This window comes from Argopecten irradians, chromosome 12 (genome assembly GCF_041381155.1).
Source record: "Argopecten irradians isolate NY chromosome 12, Ai_NY, whole genome shotgun sequence".
Lineage (NCBI taxonomy): Eukaryota > Metazoa > Mollusca > Bivalvia > Pectinida > Pectinidae > Argopecten > Argopecten irradians.
In genome coordinates, this window is record NC_091145.1 from 22,755,500 (window position 1) to 22,780,966 (window position 25,467).

At 34.8% G+C, this 25,467-nt stretch overlaps 1 protein-coding gene across 1 annotated transcript in view; it reads left to right on the top strand.

The window, feature by feature from the left end:
- The window catches only part of LOC138336292 (ankyrin repeat domain-containing protein 36C-like), a 76,894-nt gene extending 52,804 nt beyond the window's left edge, over nucleotides 1-24,090 (top strand). Inside the window, exons 35-54 of the mRNA XM_069285724.1 lie at nucleotides 932-1,011; nucleotides 1,271-1,412; nucleotides 1,592-1,711; nucleotides 2,114-2,160; nucleotides 2,444-2,583; nucleotides 2,990-3,180; nucleotides 3,596-3,811; nucleotides 4,168-4,287; nucleotides 5,439-5,510; nucleotides 6,217-6,234; nucleotides 7,235-7,333; nucleotides 7,791-7,841; nucleotides 9,654-9,727; nucleotides 9,911-9,980; nucleotides 12,500-12,598; nucleotides 13,022-13,192; nucleotides 15,234-15,437; nucleotides 19,187-19,365; nucleotides 20,907-21,082; nucleotides 21,762-24,090. Coding sequence (XP_069141825.1) covers nucleotides 932-1,011; nucleotides 1,271-1,412; nucleotides 1,592-1,711; nucleotides 2,114-2,160; nucleotides 2,444-2,583; nucleotides 2,990-3,180; nucleotides 3,596-3,811; nucleotides 4,168-4,287; nucleotides 5,439-5,510; nucleotides 6,217-6,234; nucleotides 7,235-7,333; nucleotides 7,791-7,841; nucleotides 9,654-9,727; nucleotides 9,911-9,980; nucleotides 12,500-12,598; nucleotides 13,022-13,192; nucleotides 15,234-15,437; nucleotides 19,187-19,365; nucleotides 20,907-21,082; nucleotides 21,762-21,880 — 2,388 coding nt within the window. The 3' untranslated portion in view covers nucleotides 21,881-24,090. The remainder of the gene's footprint in view (nucleotides 1-931; nucleotides 1,012-1,270; nucleotides 1,413-1,591; nucleotides 1,712-2,113; nucleotides 2,161-2,443; nucleotides 2,584-2,989; nucleotides 3,181-3,595; nucleotides 3,812-4,167; nucleotides 4,288-5,438; nucleotides 5,511-6,216; nucleotides 6,235-7,234; nucleotides 7,334-7,790; nucleotides 7,842-9,653; nucleotides 9,728-9,910; nucleotides 9,981-12,499; nucleotides 12,599-13,021; nucleotides 13,193-15,233; nucleotides 15,438-19,186; nucleotides 19,366-20,906; nucleotides 21,083-21,761) is intronic.
- Nucleotides 24,091-25,467: the final 1,377 nt, after the last annotated feature.

Here is a 25,467-nt window from a genome sequence, read left to right on the forward strand (position 1 = left end):
GAAGTACTGTGGAAATGTGTATGACAGAAATAAGTGTAATTTGAATTTCTTCAATCAGCTTCATTCTCTTCCTTTTCATATGGATATGACAATATTTTTGGCATTTGTTTCATACCAGCCTGAATAATCTTGTTGAATGATGACTATCTTGCTTATTCGTGTCACCAGATGGAGCTGGACAGACAGAGGTCAAGGTTCAAGGATGAGAACGCCCTGTTATCCTCAGAGAATGAGGAGCTTCAGCGCAAGATTGAGGACCTGAAAACTGAAATAAAGCTGAACGAGGATGCCCTGGCTCACGCTACAGTACAGTACAACCTACAGATCAGCAACAGTCGTAGTGAAGTCAATGTTCTCAATGGTGTAGTGGAGCGTGAACGTCTGGCCAGGGAGAAGGGAGATGCACAGGTTTGTCTATCTGTATAGATGTAATAGTATAATTATGTCGGTGATGAATAAGATATGACTTGCTTTTTCACAGGCATCATATTTTTCGCGATTTAGCGGGAGATTGCTATGATCATGAAAATTTTATCAGCAAAATATTGAGAAATGATTGAAACAAATATACCATGAAACACATTGCAAAAATAAAGTACTGCTGATAATATGTTCTCTGGTTTTTAGTTAAAATTGAGTGACTGTGTAAATAATTGGCTATACAAAATGATTCTTTTAAAATTTGGGAAACACCATCAATATAAATGTCGGTTATTATTTATTGTATGAATGGTCTCTTTTGTTTAAATGGAAAAAAAATTGTGTCTAAGGAATCTATATTTTCACTGATACATACATAATTTTGAGAAATAGTTTCTAAGGAATCTATATTTTCACTGATACATATATGATTTGAAGAAATAATTTCTAAGGAATCTGTATTTTCACTGATGCATATATATATATATAATTTATATTGTTCCATTTCCAGTTGGAATCTGCCAAAAACCGACTACATTCGGCTGCTATGGAACTAGAGAAGAGTGAGCAGGCCAGAAATGAATTAGAAAGGTACCGATTATTTTTATTTCTATTGAATAATTTAGAAATTGTCACTTTCACTAGTCAGGTGCCCGCTATTTGCCTCCAAGATAATTATCTTGTCTAAACTTTTCAATTTCCACGTAGGTGAGGATAAAGTACTAGAATATTAAAATATGATAAAATGCTATTGAGATGTGACAGCTAGTTGTGGTATGGTAGTCTCTGTTCCAACAAAAGGATAAAGCTTCTTCTTTGTAAAGTGAGTCTGGTAACCTTGTTGATTCAGGCGATACCAAGACGACAAGGAGAGTTGGGAGGTAACAAAGGAGCAGAAACAGCGTGAGGTTCAGGACTTACAGGAACAGAACCAGACGGTGGTGAGGAGGAGTCATGCCATAGAGGCCAAGCTCACCTCTGTAGAAAATGAGGTAAGGGGTTCTCCAGGGGTTCTAACTTTTTGTTAATTAGAGATGGCAGTTCTGAACACCCCATAAAGTCACACACAAAAAATGCTTAGCTTACGGCAGGTTTTTACAGGTTTTAGTCATAGTCCTGCAATGTTGTGGGAATCCTATGATAATTTGTTGTTTGTATCTATATTCCACAGTTCCATATCGTCAGTGCAAATTTGATGGAGAAATCCAACCTGTATAACCAGACTGCCAAAGATCTCCAGTATTACAAAAGTGCTCAGGAAAGCTACGACCAAAACTACCAAGTTGAAAAGGTGAGATAGTAACTAACAGCACTTAAGATAGCTTAGGACATTTTGTAAACTTAAGTGTAGGTTTTTTTGTGATAAAAACTCGTGACATCTGGAATTTATCACTATTCAGATATATTAACTAGCTTACATGGATTGGGAGTGTGTCTAGTACTCTACTATTACTGATGCAGAATTTTCTAGATATCACTGCCATTTATAAACTGAAGAGACTATGTAATATATTCAAGAAACAATCTTATTTGGTAACCACTTGGATTATGAAAGAACAATCGTATTTTGACAAAAATTAAAGTTTCTGTTTCTTATTAATTTTCTTCCATGCATCTGCTTCAATGCTAGTCATGTTGCTTCAATATAAAGATATGAGTCTTTGTTTAAGATTTCTGGTTTTATTTCCCACAGGAACACAATGTGAAGCTTACTGTCAAAATTGAAAATCTCCAAGAAAAGTAAGTAACTATCAACCCGACCAGATACATGTTGATAAAATCTAAGTCAAGTATGTTGTTAATGTTATATCTATTTCTAACCTGTTGTCATGGGACACCAAATCAGATATTTTCTTTGGCAGGAGTTCGAATATGCCTTCACATTTTATTGTCACTGATATAAGAGTTGTCCTTACTTAGAGCTTACTGTTTAGTGTTCATATTGATGCTGTCATATTTTAATGTGACTAGTGTGACTAGTTCCTGAGTTGCTTTTAATATGTGCTAACTGTTTGGTGTCTAGGAACACTGGCCTACAACATGATAATTTGAGCCTAAAACAACAGTTAGAGACTGCCCAGCAGGCCCTGGCAGACCGAGCAGCAGACACCGGACAGGAGAGGTTCACCACCATCCTAGCCAGTCTCAAGTCAGAACAAGACAAGTAAGATAGAAACGTCCAACAACCTTGCCAGTCGCAAGTCAGAACAATTAAAAGTCAAATATCCATGTCTTCTGAAATGAGAAATTCAATACGGGGTTTTCGACATCCCAAAATTATGTCGGTTAAGCATAATTTACCGTCGATTAGTTCCACCTGACAGTGATCATGATGTCACAAACCTCATGTCAAATGATGATGTCATAATCAACGGATGGTGGTACTAACCGACGGTAAATTGTTCTTTACCCGCGTTGTTTTGGGATCTCAAAACCCTCGTATTCTCAACTAGTTATATCTCCAATCAAAAAGATGTTTTCATAAAGAAAAGAACAATGAAAAATTGGATTAAAAATAGACTTAACTGTTATTTCCGTGGTTCCTCAATGTACATTATATTTTCATTGTAGTCTCGAATGGCATTGGAGGAGAGGAATTCATCCCTCACAGAAACAACATCCCGACTGAGGGAAGAGGTGCGTAACTCAGAGGCACGACGCACGCAGCTGGAGCAGGAACTCAACAGAATGAACCGCGACTACAATGACCTCATCAGGAAACTTTCTGTGGCAGAGGCATCACTGGAAATGGCACAAAAGGTTGGCGAGTCACAAAAGTTTGTTTGTCTTTACTGTTGATGTAACGTCTGTAAATCACTGGATCTATAGAGCAGATTCTGTATATTAAAACTTTCATAAATTTATAACTTGCTAGCTTTGACATTACCTTAAGTTTTTAAAATTAATGCAGTTTATTAGATAAGTTTAAAAATAAAACTTAGAGTAGATATATGAAAAAAGTGGAAAGAAAATATTTTTGGCCTTAATCTTTTTGCAATTTGATATATCTGTTTTGAATCGATGAAAGAGACAGAAAGGGTTGTAAGTAACATACATATATATTTGATAAACCAGTGAAAGCAAGTTTTAGCAGGACTAATTGGCCTTGTTTCCTGTAATGAAGACAAGTTGTATGTGAAGTACAAACTAACTTTTTCAATTGTTTCCTCTGTAGTCTAAGGACTCGCTGGAGCAGGAAAGAGGACAACTGAAGTTAGAAGTGGACCGACTTCACCAGAAGTATGAGATGGCCCACGAGAAATCTATAGAATCACAGGCTCGCATCACCGAGATGGTGGATAGGCTGGAGAGGTCGGAACAGAACAACCTCTACAGCAGTCAACAAATCTTAAACAACTCGGCCAACATGGAAGCATTTTCTAGAACAAAGGTATCAGGGTCAAGGTCAAATGTATTCTCTCAAGGATATTTTCTGTACAAATAGTCCTTCAAAATTCAAGACTTGTTTTATGTATCTTGGCCATAGGGTATAAATGAAACAATATTAAGTCTAAAACTGTATTCAACCTTGACTTAGCTAATCACAAAAGTTAATAAATAGTTTCAATACATCATTTTTTATTTGCTAAGTAAAAAATAAAAAGTTTTTGTCTGTTTCATAATGCTTGAACTTGATGTTAAAGTTCAAGTTCAGGTCAACATATTCAGATGTATCTTAGCTGGGTTGATTTATGAAATGCATTTAAAACCTTGTACAAATCTAAGTTGTATCATATTGGGTTGCAGGAAGAGCTTGAAGACAGCATGCAGAAGATCCAAGTAGATAATGTCAAACTTCAGGCTGAACTGTCGCATGAGAAACAGCGAGCAGAGATGTTACAGAAAGATTTACAGGACTCTCAGAGAGTAGGTAGTCAAACAAACATGCACAGAACAGTCCATACAAAGTCCTAGTACATTGATCATTTCATCCACGGTACCAATGTGAGACACCTACCTGATCACGTGGGTTTTCTCTGGTTTCAACCCACTCGCACACTTTTATGCAGGCCATCAAAAGTGAGTATTGCCAACTCACCCGATTTCTCCGGGTTGACCCGGTTATTAGACATTTTAGAATGCATAACCCGATTGACCTGGCGGGTCATCAAATAACCTGATTTTCAGCACTTTGACTAAAGTGTCAAAAAGCTCACAAAAATAACGTCAGATCAAGCCATTAGCGCAATTTTGATTACATCTCAGGGCTTAAGACTCATATCAGACCCTTGTATAATGCAGGTAGATATGTTTGTGTTTACACATGCAAACCTTGATAAAGGTGTGAAATGGGAGCAATTTATCTATTCAGTCATGCATCATGATGTCTACGATCGTTTTTAGCCAGAACCAGCTAACAAAATTAGACATAGCCAATTCATACTGTCCAAAATCAGAAATAATCTTGAATAAAACATAGTCAACGTAAACGGTATCCTGTTGCAGTAGGCAGGCAAGACAATCATAATGGCCGCCATTTTGTTTAGTCAAAGATCATACTACCGGTAAACCGGACAAATGAAGAACAAAAAAATCCGGATTTTATTAAATTTTATTTCATTTTAAAGATTTTTAATACAATATTCTTATATATTATCAGATATTAATTATATTATTACACAAAAAAAAATCAAAAATATTATTGAATAACAATATAAAAAATAATAGATATATGCATATTTAAGGCTTTTAAAAAGTGTTAAAGATTACACTAAAACGTTGTTTCGCACATGACCCTTGTTTTGACCCTTTCACCCGTTTTTTAAGGGTGATCACCCGATTTGACCTCATCATAGAGGTTGGCAATACTGCAAAAGTGATTTTTATAAGTTATGTCACTTGTTTTGCAATCAATATTATCATTTGAAATAAAATAAGTTTATAAATAGATCATGAATTTTGCATTGTGCCGGTTATAATGTAGTGATTGGTATCTACTGAGCTGTTGTACATGTGTTATACTAGATAAAACTGGCTTGTTGATCTTGCAGATTTACCATAGTTTGTTAACATTACAGGTTCGCAGCAGTCTAGAGGAGCTGTGTTCTAATCTCAAGTCTTCCAAGGCCCAACTAGAGGACAAACTCGGGGTAGGTTTATAGACAGACTCAGGATAGTACTGGATTTAAGGATTATTTACAGTTAAAGCTTAACTCGTTCAAGTTTTAAAACTGTCTGACATATGTGGCAGAGATCACTTAATTTGATGTTTTATTGAGATACCTGATGAAAATGTGTATTTTAAAACATAAAATTTAATGGTGTGGAATGTTAAATGCAAAGAATATTTAGCGTACATAAGTGCGAGAAAAGTTTGGCATGTATTGGCTTTTGTATGAATATTAATGAGCATGAGTATCTGTGGACATTTATCACAATACAGAGGTAGCCTCATACATGCTTACATGTCGATATATGGTAGTATTCAGTTGCATCGGATGGAGTCTTAATGAAGCCTGTATTCCGTATCATTTAGGCTGTAAAAAACTCACATGATGTAACATCTCTAAGGATGAATGTTAGTGTATGTTGTGTCACAGTGACAAAAGTAACCACACGCATGTCCAAGTCACTTATACCTAGTATCTATCTATTGCCTATAAGGGGAAGATAGGATAATGACAATAACATTTTGTTTTGTATTGGTCACTAACACAGTATATGTTGTATCACATAAGAATGAACATTTTTACAGTATGTACTGTATAAATCATGAATGCGCATTGTATATCACTGAAGACTATATTGCCTGGGAGCCTGTATATATATATAGCATGCCACTGGTTCTTGTTTCAGCGTGAGCAGGGTTTGGATGTAAGTGATGGGTACACAATATGTACATTGCTATATATGCATGGCTTCTGTCTAAGCTTGGTAGACTAGTGCTTTTCTGTAGTTAATTTAGCTAACCTGTCTTTTATAATATCTTTCTGCCTGGTTTTACTTACATGGCGGTTGGAAATGCTATGATTTCAATTTTGAAGTTAGGTCAGAGATTATTGAAATTTGTTTGTTCTACAGGAGATTGTTTGGCAAATTTATCTATAAATCTGGCTTGTCCAGAGTTGAAATCACTATGATCTGTGCTTAGCATGATCGTACTTTTTCTGACCTCAATGTATCATGGAGGGTATGACGATAAATTGCTACATGTGAATTTGAATTCAATAACATAGTCCCACCTGATAAAATTGCCAGTAGGATATTGTGTGACAGTGAGTCTTCCTCTTTTAGTGTTACCTTCCATTACTAAATACTCTGCCTTTCTTTGAGAAAAGAAATTATCTGTTGCAGCCTTTAAGTAAAAACAAAACCCTGATCTACTTCTATCTCTAAATAAAAAGAAAAACTTTTCTCGTCTTCTTCAGTGTCTATATAAGAATCTCAGTTCTCATCTTCTATCTCTGATTGAATTTAACTCAAGTCCTCGTCTACTTTTATCTCTAAATGAGAAACTCAATTCTAACATTATACTGCCTCCAGATGAGAAACTCCATTTAGCTAAATTCTCACCTTGTAGTCGCTGACTCCTATATATGGAAAACTCATTTCACATCTTTTGTTGTTGCCTTTCAACAAAAAATCAGGTAGATTTCCTTTGTAGTAGTGTATTAATGTGATGTGGCTTTAAACCTCTGATGCTATATGTAACCTTGTAGTATTTGAAAGTCTTTTTTAACATTAAGTGTTTGACAGATTTAGATTGTGAGACAGCTTAATAAAAAAACTTATATTGGCGTAGTTATGCTAATTAACCATGTGATCTCTTACTGATCTGACTTCATTGCTCTATAAACTCACTGTAACTCTGTAGATGGAGTCGGTCACTCGCAACCTGATGACACAGGAAGCTGAAAACAACAAGGAATTATGGGAAACTGAGGTTGTTTCTCGGTCTAAGCTTGGTCTGCGGGTGAGTGACTGTAACACTACTGACATTCCATGCAGTGTTGTTAGCTATGATTGCTTTCTTACCAAAACTTGTAGTACTTTCTTAGTGTAGTAAACTTCCATAGATGACTATGACTGTAGTGCTTTCCATTTCTGTTCTATAAACCAGTTCTCTTTCATTTTAATTTCAATTAGGTATATACGATTTTGATCATTTCTATTTTTCTGTAAATATAAAGCATATTTATTATACTTGCGTCTAAAACTTTGGGCTTGTTCATTAAAATTAATCTTAATTTTTCTTTTTAAATTTTTATTTGTCACTCTTCATAAACTATGATTTAAAGTCGGTAACTAATTATGTCTCACATTGAACATTATCTCTTTATTGATTATTCTAATTTATCAACAATTATAATATTATATGGACACCATTTCAATGTTTCTTTGTTTAATGTTCTATCTTGCCTATTGAATAGATTGTACAGTATGAGAAACAGAGACAAGAAGCAGTCACCCAACTTGAAGAGGTTTGTACTATTTACTATGTCTCATATTCATGTAAAATAATCTCCATACTGGAGGAAGAGAGTTTGTTCAGTTGTATATGATTGTCTTCATAATAAAACAATGTATGGAAACCATTTATAACTCTACTTCATTCGATGTTACAAATCCTAGTAATAAATATAGTCATGTAGGCAATAAATCAGTATCTATAACTAAAACCATTTATTACATTTTTCAAAGTGAAATATAAGGTTTTATGGTATAAATATAAGTGATATTTTCACTCCATAAGTGATATTTATTACTCGTTTCACTCACTTTTGACCAATGGTAATGCAGTACTGACAGTGAAAATATCATTTTGATTGTTATGTCATTGCTTTGTGCACAAAAATGATGTCATATTTTTGTGTAGAAATATGAAGTAATGCTCACAAAAATATGACGCAATAATCGCAAGGGCAAATAACTCTGTTAAATACAATGGCGGAATAACCTTGGGCGGAACTAGTAGTGATGGTCTTCTGTAAATGAAAGTGAGAAAACAAATTCATGTAATAGATAGAGGATATTCCTTGTTTCTTGATGAATTTCATCTCAAGAAACAAGAAGCATGCTCTATTTATACCACTAAGACCATAGCATGGTTTCATGGTATATAACATTGCCAGTGTTTGGCCTGTTGTGTATATTGTTTACCATCTCATAGACTAAAAAGTGAGATTTTGAAATTTCCACAATGATTAATTTTAATTCTTAAAACCTGTTCAGATTAATATTCTACTCACTGTCAGTATTAAAGGAGACAGTTTGATCAATCTTATCATTCATGATTTCTAATGCTTTCCCTGTATACTTATAGGAAGTTTGATCATTCTGATCATTCACGATTTCTAATGTTTTCCCTGTATGATTATAGGAAGTTTGATCATTCTGATCATTCATGATTTCTAATGTTTTCCCTGTATGATTATCGGAAGTTTGATCATTCTGATCATTCATGATTTCTAATGTTTTCCCTGTATGATTATCGGAAGTTTGATCATTCTGATCATTCATGATTTCTAATGCTTTCCCTGTATGATTATAGGAAGTTTGATCATTCTGATCATTCATGATTTCTAATGTTTTCCCTGTATGATTATAGGAAGTTTGATCATTCTGATCATTCATGATTTCTAATGCTTTCCCTGTATGATTATAGGAAGTTTGATCATTCTGATCATTCATGATTTCTAATGCTTTCCCTGTATGATTATAGGAAGTTTGATCATTCTGATCATTCATGATTTCTAATGCTTTCCCTGTATGATTATAGGAAGTTTGATCATTCTGATCATTCATGATTTCTAATGTTTTCCCTGTATGATTATAGGAAGTTTGATCATTCTGATCATTCACGATTTCTAATGCTTTCCCTGTATGATTATAGGAAGTTTGATCATTCTGATCATTCATGATTTCTAATGTTTTCCCTGTATGATTATAGGAAAGTTTGATCATTCTGATCATTCACGATTTCTAATGCTTTCCCTGTATGATTATAGGAAGTTTGATCATTCTGATCATTCATGATTTCTAATGCTTTCCCTGTATGATTATAGGAAGTTTGATCATTCTGATCATTCATGATTTCTAATGCTTTCCCTGTATGATTATAGGAAGTTTGATCATTCTGATCATTCATGATTTCTAATGCTTTCCCTGTATGATTATAGGAAGTTTGATCATTCTGATCATTCATGATTTCTAATGTTTTCCCTGTATGATTATAGGAAGTTTGATCATTCTGATCATTCATGATTTCTAATGCTTTCCCTGTATGATTTTAGGAGAAGAGGAAATGCAGGAAAGCCGTGGAGCTGAAGAAAACAGCAGAGGGCAAATATGAAGCTGAGCATGAAAAGTAAGTGATGTTGTACAAATGCCAAGTTTCAAGAGTTTTAAAAGTACTTAAGTTTTTGACTAGAAACATAAAAAGTGTTCGATAATCTTGTACAAATTAAGTTCAGCCAAAATTTTACTGCATTAGATTTTTCCTGATATCTGAATTAACCTCAAATGTTGCATTGTTGTCCGTTGTGTGCAGGAATGTCCAGCTACAGACAGAGATTGCTAGTCTGAAATCTTATCTCAAGTCAGCCAAAAAGAGGTTAAAGGTGAGTACTGATTAAATTTTTACCTGGCCATGAGATATACTGTGTGTATACCTGTGGTTCCTTACCTTAGATACAGGGTTTGCTGCTATAGAAAGGTGTTCTATCTATCTTACAGTTATTTTACTTTTCTCCTATAATGGTTTTCACTTTCAACTCAAAAAAGGTGGGAAAAAGTAATTGTTCTAAATCTGTATCTGTCTTGGTAGCCAATACGTTTTTCTACAATCTTCTTTTTGAATTGTTGTTTTGTGTATTATTTCCAACCAGAAAGAGTAACAGATAGACTTTTACAATGATCCTTAGTGTATGTAATTGCAACTGAAAAACAATAATAGGTGCTTGGAAGAGCTCATTGATCTTAAGAGCTTTATGACAGTTATCGTTGATTAATTTACCTCCTTATTCTGTGTGTCTTTTCTGTGCTGTTTTAGATGTGTCAAATCTTATGTTACATTATTGCTTTAGTCCTGTAAAGGACCTATCAAAACTATTAATACTTTACATTCTACTACGCATGTACCTTGGTTATCTAATTTCAATATTAAAAGTTTGTAAGTGACATCAAATCTCTCCAGTAGTTGTGCCAATGTAGATTATGTAGATTGATGACTGATATGACTTTGAAACATTGCAGGATCCGTTAGACGATGTATGTATTGTGTACCAGTGTGGTACTTACTGCTAACCTTATAGACAGTTTTAGTTTAGATAAACAGATGTCGGCCTCACTCAATTGTAGGTCTTTACCTTATACAGAGTTATCGCCCTTGTTAGCAGGGATTGTTACATCATTTGTGTACAAGGGAGATAGTTTAATGAACTTATCCGACGGAGATAGTTTAATGAACTTATCCGACGAACATCATTTCTGAGTCGGAGTCAAGTCCAAAATGAAGTAGTTTTAGTGCTTTTATACTTTTGACGTAACAATCAATAACTGACAAGCATAGATAACTGCGTCAGGGAAAGACTACATCAATTAAGAGCACATATAAAATCTCAGACTATTTATGGGATTACAGTTCCATACACTACACAGTGTCTGACCTTACCAGACTCTTTAGCGTTAGAATACCTAGTTTGTAGTTAATTGAATACATCACTGCAGGCTCGTAGAGTTTAGAAAAGAGAGTGAACAAAAGCAAGTGAAATGGGCTAGAAAGCTTTCAGTTGCTGTGTTGCAGTTTTTAATTTAATATTTTCCAGGTATTAAACGGATTACAGTATCATAATATCAGACTTAGCTTCTAAATAAATCTGAAGTCAGAGGAATTAAATTTATGATAATCTATAACCTATAATTTACCTTTTCCCTCAAGGTTAGGGGATTTATGTTCGTGATAATCTAGGCAGATGATTTTATTGAGTAAAACTGAAATGTCAGTCAATACAGTAAAACTGATTAGGGTATTTCTATCAGTAAAGAAAAAGCGATAATACGACATCTGTAGTTATAATGGGGTATAGGACTATTTCGTAATTTCTGCTTGCAAATAAAAATCTAATAAGTAACATTTCGACAATTTAACATTTTCTTTCGTAATGCTATATTTTTTTCTGGTTTTCATTTTGTTTTGTAATTTTATAGTTTCATTTAACATTTTTCAAATATTAATATCTGAAAGAGTTAATCATACTTACTTGACAGTAATTTTTTTCTATGACATTTTGTTGTGCTGTGTCTTGCAAAACACCGAGTGCAGGAGGGGAGCGGGCCCAATAGGGGGATAATAGAGGTAAATTCCTATAATGATACTTGTCCTAGGAGTTTCTGCATGATTGTAACCAAAATTTGGCCACAAACATCTTGGGATGAAGGGGAACAGAAACTTGTATAAAGTTTTGCTCTGACCCCCCGATTTAGTGGGCAGGAGGGGCGGGGCCAATAGGGAAATAGAGGAAATCACATAAATCGCTACTTGTCCTAGAGTTCTGCATGGATTTTTGGGGGGAAGGGGGAACATATGATAATCTATAACCTATATTTTACCTTTTCCCTCAAGGTTAGGGGATTTATATGTTCGTGATAATCTAGGCAGATGATTTTATTGAGTAAAACTGAAATGTCAGTCAATACAGTAAAACTGATTAGGGTATTTCTATCAGTAAAGAAAAAGCGATAATACGACATCTGTAGTTATAATGGGGTATAGGACTATTTCGTAATTTCTGCTTGCAAATAAAAATCTAATAAGTAACATTTCGACAATTTAACATTTTCTTTCGTAATGCTATATTTTTTTCTGGTTTTCATTTTGTTTTGTAATTTTATAGTTTCATTTAACATTTTTCAAATATTAATATCTGAAAGAGTTAATCATACTTACTTGACAGTAATTTTTTTCTATGACATTTTATTGTGCTATGTCTTGCAAAACATTTTAAATTGTGAGAACTTCATTGTACATTTAGTTTCAACCTTATATGGAATGGTGGGTACATTAAGACCTACTGTATTCAGATCTGATTTCTAATTTGACTGTTTACTTTCATTCTTCTTTCCCCATGGATGCATTTAGACTGTTGACAACTCAGAAAATCGCATTAACACCTTGCACACAGACTTTGACCAGGAAAGATTAGTGATGGAAGGGACATTGTCTACCGTCAGGAGACAGGTAACAGCCACGCCCACCGTTTCAGCCACGCCCCTTCCTCTGTGGATCATGCCCCTCCCCCTCCAGAGTGGACCAATTTACCACCACCTATTTAGTGTAGTAACTCCACCTCCTGTGTGGATCATACCAATCCCCTCTCAAACGTCCCTGATATGGACAACACCTCTGAAATAACATGTGTAGTGTATTAATTCTAGTGATAGTAAATATTATATTAATTACTCTCTATCTTCTGTGAGAATATTTCAATCTGTTTACCTCTACTGTAGAAGGAAGGTTTAACTCCCATTTCTATACCACTCTCATGTCCTTTGATCTTTTCACAGTTATTATCCATCTTGACCATTTTGTTGTTCCTTTATCAACATTTTTCGATTAAAACATTGACACTTGACCTCTAACCTGTGACCTTTGCCCTGCCAGCTAAGTGAACTCCAACAACAGGTTGAGGAGGAAGTTGACAGTAAGTCTAAACTCCAGGCCAAGAATCTCCAGCTACAGAATGAGCTCAGCTCACTGAAGAAATTACAGAAGAGTGTGGAGAAACTGGAGCGCAGCAAGTCTAAGTTGGAGCAGGAGCATGCCTCATACAAGGTCAGCAGGTCACCATTGGTGTTTGGTGTTGTACTGTTGGACGGCTGCATGACTGGTGGCTCCATGGATGATGGACAGCATGTTATATTACCTGGACCAGTTACCTGTTATCTGTTACCATTTTACCTGTTGTCTGTTACCTATTCCTATTTTACCTGTTGAGTGGTTGTCTGGTCGTACAGCATGCACTTGTTATCATGCCTTGTTCAGTTATTTTGTTTTGGTTTTTGTTTCAGTTGAATGTGCACAAAGCCAACTATTTGTTTAGCCCAACACTCTCAATATCTTAGTATTATTTAGATCAGATTGAATGTATCAGAAAATATACTTTAGAATGTGACCCCTTGATTTGATACTTTCATCTTTCATTTGGACTTATTGTGGTAGATTTGTATGCTTATCCAGGTTGAACAAAACTGATCTGTAGTTTAGTTACTCATGTGTATTTGTCTCTTCCATCTCCCAAGTTTTTTTTTCTGGCCCTAGCTTGGGAACATTTTCACTCCTTGATAATGAGTTCTACATATAGTCACATTTTGATCATCTTTGGTCAAGATAGAAATACAAAATCATCTTTGAACAAGATAGCCTTCTACACAGTAATTGTTTTATAAGATGTCCTGTTCACACTCTTCCTTAGATAGTATTTTGACATATCTATATTGACAAAATATTATCTGACCTCACAATCTACCTCTTGTCTTATTTTGATGTTGTTGTGTTGCATGTTTTATGATTGTGTATTTTATAATGTTGCATTTCCTTGCATGAAAGACATACCCAGTATACATTTTGATATCAAAGTTACACCTTGGGGTACAACTGCACATTAAGTCTCCAATATCTCCTACAGAACTAAAAAGTTTGTAAATGTTAAAAAGGTATATCTTAACTAATGATATATACCCCTTCGATGAAAAAAATGCAACCTTTTGACAACATTGGTGTAAAAGTGGAACAATGGAGAACTCCCGTGGTACACATTTATATTGAAAGGACAGAGATGAGAGGACACCAGAACTAGCAATCAAATTACGACTGCCATGACACGATCACATGCTTATAGACAACAGACTTACTGATAATGTAGATATTCATGGATCACTGTGATATTTGTTCATCATGAGGATATTCAGCAATCACTTATTTAGATATTTAAGTGATCACTTCTATATTAATTGATCACTTTGATATTAAGTTACCAGAAAGATGCCTTGTGACTAGATTCAGCAATCACTTACCTACTTAGATATTTAAGTGATCACTTCTATGTTTGATATTTAGTTACCATAAAGATAACTTGTGACTAGATTCAGCAATCACTTACCTACTTAGATATTTAGTGATCATATAATATTCATTGATCATTTAGATAAGAATAGTGATCACTTGTAGATACAGTAATCACCTGTATATTCAGTACATATTATGACGGCACATCACTGCTGTAGGGCCGTAACTGCACTGGGAGTCAGTGACGACCAGGTTGTCACATGATACAGGTGTGGTTTATCTGGTGGTACGCATGACGTGATACTGTAATTGTTGTAGCATGTGATTGTCACTGACATGTTTAATAGATTTTTGATGATGTTATCTTAATGTTGTGTAGTTTGTACCAGTTAAAACTTTCATTTAGAAGGTAGCTTGTATTGCATGAAATAACAACTTACTAACAGACCTAAAATTGAAAGTAATAAAGATTCAATGAGAATTTCTTTAATGATCTTGTTTCTATCGAGTAATGTTTATTTCTATAGAGTGTTTTTATTTTCAGTGAAAATAGTCTAAGAGCATAATATTCTTAATCAGAAAATTGTTATTTTTCTGTTGTGTTTTTTTTTTTCAATTTAAAATTACACTTTTATTTTAATGATATTTTATACTTTGATGTGCTGTTGAATTTGTGAAAATCTGATATAAAATGGATCAATACCTGTGTTAAATTTCAGTGCAACAATGTCTTACATTTAATGAACTAATTATATAATTGTAATGAAATAGGGTACCAGTATTTATATTTGGTGGACTTTTTCTGCAGAGTCGAGTGGAGAATGGCTATGTAGAAAAGGAAGAACTAGAGCAGGTCAGGAAGGAAATAGAGGCACGGTACCGACTCGAGCTCAACCGCAAACTTGATGAGGTGAACAGTTACCTGGAGGACCAGGCCCGCTCCAGAGAAAAACTGGACAACTCACGAGATGAGACTGACTCCAAACTGAAACAGATCAATAAAAAACTACAGGTTTGTAACTTTTAGGTGTAGTTATGTGAGAGGATTTAATGTCAGATGAAAGCTTTACAGTAAAACAAGATTATAACGGACCTCTAGGGACCAAAAAAAATCACCTCATTATAACAAACCTCTAGGGACCAACAAAATCACTTCATTATAACAGACCTCTAGGGACCAACAAAATAACTTCATTATAACAGACCTCTAGGGACTAACAAAATCACTTCATTATAACGAACCTCTAGGGACCAACAAAATCACTTCATTATAACGGACCTCTAGGGACCAACAAAATCACTTCATTATAACGGACCTCTAGGGACAAACAAAATCACTTCATTATAACGGACCTCTAGGGACCAACAAAATCACTTCATTATAACGGACCTCTAGGGACCAACAAAATCACTTCATTATAACGGACCTCTAGGGACCAACAAAATCACTTCATTATATTATAATGAACCTCTAGGGACTAACAAAATCACTTCATTATAATGAACCTCTAGGGACCAACAAAATCACTTCATTATAACAGACCTCTAGGGACCAACAAAATCACTTCATTATAACAGACCTCTAGGGACCAACAAAATCACTTCATTATAACAGACCTCTAGGGACCAACAAAATCACTTCATTATAATGGACCTCTAGGGACCAACAAAATCACTTCATTATAACGGACCTCTAGGGACCAACAAAATCACTTCATTATAATGGACCTCTAGGGACCAACAAAATCACTTCATTATAATGGACCTCTAGGGACCAACAAAATCACTTCATTATAATGAACCTCTAGGGACCAACAAAATCACTTCATTATAACGGACCTCTAGGGACCAACAAAATCACTTCATTATAACAGACCTCTAGGGACCAACAAAATCACTTCATTATAACAGACCTCTAGGGACCAACAAAATCACTTCATTATAACAGACCTCTAGGGACCAACAAAATCACTTCATTATAACGGACCTCTAGGGACCAACAAAATCACTTCATTATAACGGACCTCTAGGGACAAACAAAATCACTTCATTATAACGAACCTCTAGGGACCAACAAAATCACTTCATTATAACGAACCTCTAGGGACCAACAAAATCACTTCATTATAACGGACCTCTAGGGACCAACAAAATCACTTCATTATAACGAACCTCTAGGGACCAACAAAATAACTTCATTATAATAATGAACCTCTAGGGACCAACAAAAATCACTTCATTATAACGGACCTCTAGGGACCAACAAAATCACTTCATTATAACGAACCTCTAGGGACCAACAAAATCACTTCATTATAACGGACCTCTAGGGACCAACAAAATCACTTCATTATAACGGACCTCTAGGGACCAACAAAATCACTTCATTATAACGGACCTCTAGGGACCAACAAAATCACTTCATTATAACAGACCTCTAGGGACCAACAAAATCACTTCATTATAACGGACCTCTAGGGACCAACAAAATCACTTCATTATAACGGACCTCTAGGGACCAACAAAATCACTTCATTATAACGACCTCTAGGGACCAACAAAATCACTTCATTATAACGGACCTCTAGGGACCAACAAAATCACTTCATTATAACGGACCTCTAGGGACCAACAAAATCACTTCATTATAATGACCTCTAGGGACTAACAAAATCACTTCATTATAACGAACCTCTAGGGACCAACAAAATCACTTCATTATAACGAACCTCTAGGGACCAACAAAATCACTTCATTATAACAGACCTCTAGGGACCAACAAAATCACTTCATTATAACGGACCTCTAGGGACCAACAAAATCACTTCATTATAACGGACCTCTAGGGACCAACAAAATCACTTCATTATAATAGGGACCTCTAGGGACCAACAAAATCACTTCATTATAACGAACCTCTAGGGACCAACAAAATCACTTCATTATAATGGACCTCTAGGGACCAACAAAATCACTTCATTATAATGAACCTCTAGGGACCAACAAAATCACTTCATTATAATGAACCTCTAGGGACCAACAAAATCACTTCATTATAACAGACCTCTAGGGACCAACAAAATCACTTCATTATAACAGACCTCTAGGGACCAACAAAATCACTTCATTATAACAGACCTCTAGGGACCAACAAAATCACTTCAATTATAACAGACCTCTAGGGACTCTAGGACTAACAAAATCACTTCATTATAACGGACCTCTAGGGACAACAAAATCACTTCATTATAACGAACCTCTAGGGACCAACAAAATCACTTCATTATAACGAACCTCTAGGGACTAACAAAATCACTTCATTATAACAGACCTCTAGGGACCAACAAAATCACTTCATTATAACAGACCTCTAGGGACCAACAAAATCACTTCATTATAATGAACCTCTAGGGACCAACAAAATCACTTCATTATAACAGACCTCTAGGGACTAACAAAATCACTTCATTATAACGAACCTCTAGGGACCAACAAAATCACTTCATTATAACAGACCTCTAGGGACCAACAAAATCACTTCATTATAACAGACCTCTAGGGACCAACAAAATCACTTCATTATAACAGACCTCTAGGGACCAACAAAATCACTTCATTATAACGAGACCTCTAGGGACCAACAAAATCACTTCATTATAACAGACCTCTAGGGACTAACAAAATCACTTCATTATAACAGACCTCTAGGGACCAACAAAATCACTTCATTATAACGAACCTCTAGGGACCAACAAAATCACTTCATTATAACAGACCTCTAGGGACCAACAAAATCACCTCATTATAACAGACCTCTAGGGACTAAAAAATCACTTCATTTAACGACCTCTAGGGACAACAAAATCACTTCATTATAACAGACCTCTAGGGACCAATAAAATAACTTCATTATAACGGACCTCTAGGGACCAACAAAATCACTTCATTATAACGAACCTCTAGGGACCAACAAAATCACTTCATTATAACAGACCTCTAGGGACCAACAAAATCACTTCATTATAACAGACCTCTAGGGACCAACAAAATCACTTCATTATAACAGACCTCTAGGGACCAACAAAATCACTTCATTATAACGGACCTCTAGGGACCAACAAAATCACTTCATTATAACAGACCTCTAGGGACTAACAAAATCACTTCATTATAACGGACCTCTAGGGACCAACAAAATCACTTCATTATAACAGACCTCTAGGGACCAACAAAATCACTTCATTATAACAGACCTCTAGGGACTAACAAAATCACTTCATTATAACGAACCTCTAGGGACCAACAAAATCACTTCATTATAACGAACCTCTAGGGACCAACAAAATCACTTCATTATAACGAACCTCTAGGGACTAACAAAATCACTTCATTATAATGAACCTCTAGGGACCAACAAAATCACTTCATTATAACGAACCTCTAGGGACCAACAAAATCACTTCATTATAACAGACCTCTAGGGACCAACAAAATCACTTCATTATAACAGACCTCTAGGGACCAACAAAATCACTTCATTAGAACAGACCTCTAGGGACCAACAAAATCACTTCATTATAAAGTTTGGTATGCATCTATTACAGACATCGTATAGCAACCTTGATGAGGCATGACAGTTACTTTGCTATAACCATGAATTTGTCGTAATTATTAGTGTGTTTGTTATATGCATGTTTTACTGTAGATAGAAAGTTTAACGATATACAGAGTTATTTTAATGATGTTCTTTGTTTCACATAGGAGGAAACAACTGCTTTAAGAATCAAGTATGAACAGATTCTTGCACAGAAGGAGAGTAAAGACATGGAAGCCAAACGTTATCGTGACCTGTACGAGAGTGAGATGCAGTGGAGGATGCGCCTGAGTGAGCAGCTGATGAAATCAACAGACCGTGCCTTCAACTACAAAACAAAGTTAGTGTAAGTGCCACCATGTGCTCATGTGACTCACAACAACTTTGTAGTGTCAACATCTGCATGGTGGCCTCTCATATCACCTGCTTACTCTCTATGTAGCCTGTAGTATATTATATACATCTTCACACCTGTAGCATGTCAGTTGTATGTAGTCTGTAGTTTATAATGCTTAAATTGGTTTATTGAGTCTTTATTTTGAGTTAAATAACTATATACCATCACATTATTTGTTGTACTGGTATCACCTGTATCATATACAATGTAGCTGGTGCACTCATGCAATCTATTATGATATATGAGTATATGTTTGACAGACATAATAATACTTTTAATTTCAAATCAGAAAAAGTAACCAGACAATAATTGAACATGTTTTACTGTCTGAGGAAACACAACAAAAAACAAAGCAGAAAGGTATCTGCGGACAGAAAGATAGAATAAGATAGCATGTTTGCCAGACATCACATTTTTATTCCAAATCATCAGTGAAACGGAGAATGTCACCAGAGAATATAAATGAACTTGATTTACTGTCTGAGGAAAAGAAAAAAGAAAAAAAAGCAGAAAGATTTCTGCTGACAGAAAGGTAGAATCTACACTTTCATTGGTATTACTCTCCATAGTTATAGGTGTATTTAATTTGATGTAAAATAGAAATGAATGACACCTGAATCTTATCACATATCTCAGCACAAGTGAAGTTTGTTGTACGATTTTCTCAGCCTCCATTCTGTAATTATAAGCATGCCTGTTTTAGTACTGACCAATTCTATGCATGTTTACTATAATTACATATGTATGGTTCATTACATTCAATCTGTCCTATACTTCAAGTGTGATATCAATAACACTGTAATCAGACTGTATCCACACATATTTGTATGGAGTGCAGCTGCTGTTAACTCTAAGATCTGAACAATGAAGATTTTAACTGCTCTTGATTTTTTAAACTCTTGAAAAGATTAATTATAAAAGGGGTCAGATATAATTTGCAATAGCTTTTCTATTTGAACATATTTCAGGATTACCTAACTTTCTTTGCATCAAAGCTCAATTTGAACTTTTCAGGTTACAAAGATTTTTTAAAAGCATATAAATGTAACATCAAATATATTGCCAGCTTTCTTCACCAAAATGTAATGCTAATAGTAATACTTTGTACTAGGAAAAACAAATCAATTTGTAATGACACTGCTATTGAGCTTGGCAATCAATGCACATGTTTTTTTTTCTGTTCCATAGAAAGATATGGACAAATTTTTTATGTACTTATGTATTAACCATTCTCAGACTGTTCTTCCTCTTTTCAGAGGAGTTCCTGCGATTGAACAATATTTATAAGAAACAAATAATGTCAGGTGTGATCTGAGACATCATCAAATGACCTTGGGTAAAATGACCTTGACCTTGGTGGGGGGGGAGGGTTCCTTTTGTTAGAAGAGAGGTTCCCTCCTTATACTGATATGATCAATGACATCCCTGACATGGGTAAATGTTTAAATTGACAACCATTCAGTAACGATTGACGTCTTGCTTTATTTCAGTGCCGAGAGACAGAAGTCTCGCCTGTATAACAGTACCGGCGGCAACGTATCATTTTCAGGAGTACTGAACGGACAGCTTCTGGATTCAACACGTTTCTCTGGAACAGGAGACGATATCTTAGGGAACAAACTCAAAGCTGAACTGGACCGCAGCATTGCTAAACACTTAGAAGCAGGTAAATGTTTTATCTTACATTTTGTTAGATTAGATTTGATAGATTAGAGTCCGCGGTGGCCGAGTGGTTAAGATGTCCCGACATATTACCACAAGCCCTCCACCTCTGGGATGCGGGTTCGAATCCCATGTGGGGCAGTTGCCAGGTACTGACCGCTGACTGGTGGTTTTTCTCCGGGTACTCTGGCTTTCCTCCACCAACAAACCTGGCACGTCCTTACATGACCCTGGCTGTTAATAGGACGTAAAACTAAACAAACCAAACCATGTTAGATTAGAAGGTAAACAATCTTGCATTCTGTCTGAGACTTCACAATACAGCCACTACAGCTGCATTTAAATTGTCATCCACTATTCTCACATCCTCGATACTCCAGGGCTTCCGATCACTTACGATCTCTACACCCCTGGATGCTATTCTCAAGGCTAGTAACCTATCTGTAGGGGAGATAACTCTTTACTTAAAGCTGCCATGATACATGATATTATTAACAGTCAATGAATTTAAGGTACCAGTTGTTGTAATAAACATAGTTGACATTAAACGTTATTGGAAATATACATTTTTAATGTGGTCTTCATTGGTGTTCTTACATCCAAATCCTCTGAACTAAGCTAATTGAACTAAAAATGGAATGGCATAATATTCTTCACCATCAACCTTCTATTGTTACTTCCAGGTCCCCATGACAACATCAAGCCTTTAATTTCCAACATGGAGGATCACGGCATGAGCTCTTCATTTGCCAAATCTAACTCTGATTATCTCGAGCTGCTAAAGAGGAAGTACTGTGTGTAGTAACTACAGATAGACCATGTACCCAGCATTACAGTGCCATTCATAGAGGTACTCCATGATACACTAACAGGTGCTTCCCTAATACACAGTCAGCTGTGGAGTTGTCCTGGACAGAGGAGGACCGTCGTCTGTGATATATTATATACATTGTTCCACCCAAAGAGCATGTTATAATCAAATATCAGTCTTAGTTGTTAGGTGCCATCTTGTTCAATACTCAGCTTTGTACCACAAACATGTTTTATACTAATCTCAATGACTTATAAATCAGGAACACCTTAAAGTCTGGTAACAGATGGTGATACAAATCCAATCTAGCATAATTATATTGTAATTACAATGCTGTGGAAAACCTCTTTATTTGAAATCAGGATTAACATCTTTTGTGATCATACTTTTATGTTGCATAAGATGAACATTTCTTCTTTAAGCCAGTTTATTTCATTTTCGTACATTTTTAAAGGTTTTTGCAAATTTAGGGGTTTTCTTACAGCAGTATAAGACGGATATAATCAGATCTAGAGAAGCATGTACCTTTGTATGGAAGTTAAAGGCGTTGTTTACAAATAGCATTTCGTAATCGTGAGTCTTCTGACATGCATGCTATGCAATACGGTATGCAATTTATGTGATGGTACTTTTTTCGTTTGCAATAACAGGTCCAAGATATTATTTCTCTGTTAAGTTTATGATATAATCAGTGCCAGTTTTTAGTTTTGTTGTACCATAGTATCCGTCCTCAATTTTTATCTCTAAGTCATATCATATACAGTCAAGCGGTTGATGTGAGAGCCTTTTATCAGATGTACTGACATATCAGATTTTACGAGTGAGAAGCTTTTCTATGTAATAGCTCAGCTTCCAGTCTTTATGAGATTTACGGTTGTTGTTGTCCTGGTTGTTCTAAGGTCGATCAATTCCGTCCCATTTTATTTCATACAACGACCACTGATATGCAAAACATACAAAATAGATTTTGTTTCCGAATTATGTCTTGGTTACTTCGTCTTCCTGATAAGACTACTAGTAAATCTTATAATCTAATTATGAAATCATAATTGTTTCAAGGTCAGACTGAAGATGGGATTTTCAGTTGTAATATTGCAGTGTCAAGGTCACACAGTCATTTTGAATAAATCTCCTCTGCTCACTTTGATCAAGTTTGCACAAAACTGGTTGTCTGTTTTACCGATTAATGTACCTTTATGTACAAAAGCTATACAGATAGGTTGTGCTACGTTCTTTAGGTTGTTATATATACTATATATTATCCCCATGTGCAATATGTACTCATTATTGATGTATGAAGGTGAGAGAGAGAGAGAGAGAGAGAATCATAACGGTGTTGATGTCAACACGTCGCCGGTCACTGCCACCAAAACACTTGGTGACTTTTAGCTGAATTGTTAGTGCAAGTGTAAAGATTTCATATAAACAGCCGTTCTATAAATTGGTTAAAATGCATTCAAGTACATAATACAATAACAGTTATTTTACCTGTTTAAGCGGAACATGTCTTTTAATTACAAGTGTTTTAACAAACTATAGTTGCGTTTTTTTAAGTGAAATTTTAGTTTCCTTTACATTTTCGGTATGAAAAAGCATACCTTTTGAATTTTCTTTCTGGTGAAATATGTGTTCTAAATATAGCCTACCTCTAACTTTGTTTTCTCTAGTTTGAAATAATTAATAAATCTGTGAAGGTCTTAGATAGAATGTAGGGGCATCTTAATAAATTAGAATATATACCATTAGTATTCAGTTATAATTCAAATTAGTATTCGTTTATATATCAGCATATATATATTTGCTGCCCCTATTAACTAATGTACCAAATTGAATTCTAAAATCAGCTGATCATATGTTTAACGAAACATGATTATAATAGAGTTCCGGACTGATAGACATCTGCTTACAAGGTCAAAAGTCATGTGAAAGTCATGGATTCCAAAGTATAAGTTATATAATTTACAATAACACATATTAGTGTCCAATAATCTATCCCAATACTTAGTGAACTAGTGGCCTACCAATTAGGTTCTACTAACGAAATATGTAGTTTCACTCATAACTATGTATGTATGTGTAACAACAGAGTAATCTATATTAACTTATGTACTTTTATAATAAACTTGAATTTGTGTATCCATTTTGTACACAAGAAATATACAAAATCAAAGTATTTTAATAAAACAAAATATACCAAAATAGTTGAGATTTGTCTTTTTTGTCCATCATTTGGTGATTGCATGTTGTCAACTCATATTGCCTTCATTTGTGACCAGGCCCCGCTTTCTGGAAACAAATCTCAAAACTGACTTAAAGAGGTTTTTTTTAATTCTGCTCTTTTGTTTCAAGAAATAGGGGCCTGGTGAAGAACAAATGGCTTGGAGAGAGGAATTATATCATAAAAATATACCAATGCTTAAAGAATAACAACTGTTTATTTTTTCAATTATTAAACACATCCTTGTGATATTGTCATTATATCATTTTAAACAACTTTCTGTTCTGACATTCTGAGGACTTGGCTTGATGCAAGCAAGCCATTCTGATCATCCTACCGGTAGTTTGTTCTTTAGGCAAGATAATTTCTTAATGTATTGGTATTAGAAATTATAACTTAATTATGATAAAATATTTGCAATGAACATTAAATTTCTTCACAGTAATGGCAGATTGTCAATACAAACATACATAAATAATTCACATACTTACATAAGGATAAATTTAGTGAAAAAATGAAACATTTACATGTTATTTGAACATTCTATTTCATTTAGAACAGGATCCATACTCACTAATATTTGTTGTTGCTTCAGACTTTGTCTCATAAAAAATTATGTGAACTCTATTTAAACAATAACCCTGTATACCATACATATATATAAATAATGTAACAAAAATCAGCAGGAGAGATATGTCGGCTTCGATACACTAAAATGATATAGAGGAAGTACTATTATTATCGTTGATAATAATGTCACAAGGTGGGACTTATTTGAATTGTGATCGGCCAGCGTCGTGTATCTAGAAACCCCAATATTGGAGAAGGACAAAAAATATCTACAGTGTAAACTAATAGCATTTAGCTATCCTAACATATTAGCCAAGTTCTGTTTGAACAAGAAAAAATACATTCTTTTGATTCTTTTGGAGATACCTTGGTTTTTTAGAACTGAATAAATAGTAAAAAATATATAATTATATAAATAACAAATATTTGTTTCTCGATCCATCAAATTAATATTAATAAATCTTATATCATTACTCAACTAAACTCTGTTTGATATGCAAGTTGCACAAATTACAATAAGCTAAAGATTCCTTATTGGTAAATAAGCATGCTAAACATGCAAACCACCGAAAGCTGGAATAAATAGTAAAGACACTTGTGGTAATAATATTACCTTGGCTTGTAGCCTTGTTTACAAATAAAATTATTTGGCCACAACATGGGTTTCAAAGGACACAATCGCATCAGTACAGACCAATTTATTTTTTAATGCCGGAGATAAGTAATTTTGAGGCAACCACAAGAATACTCTCTAATCATTCAGAACACCCAAATCATCACTATTATGTAA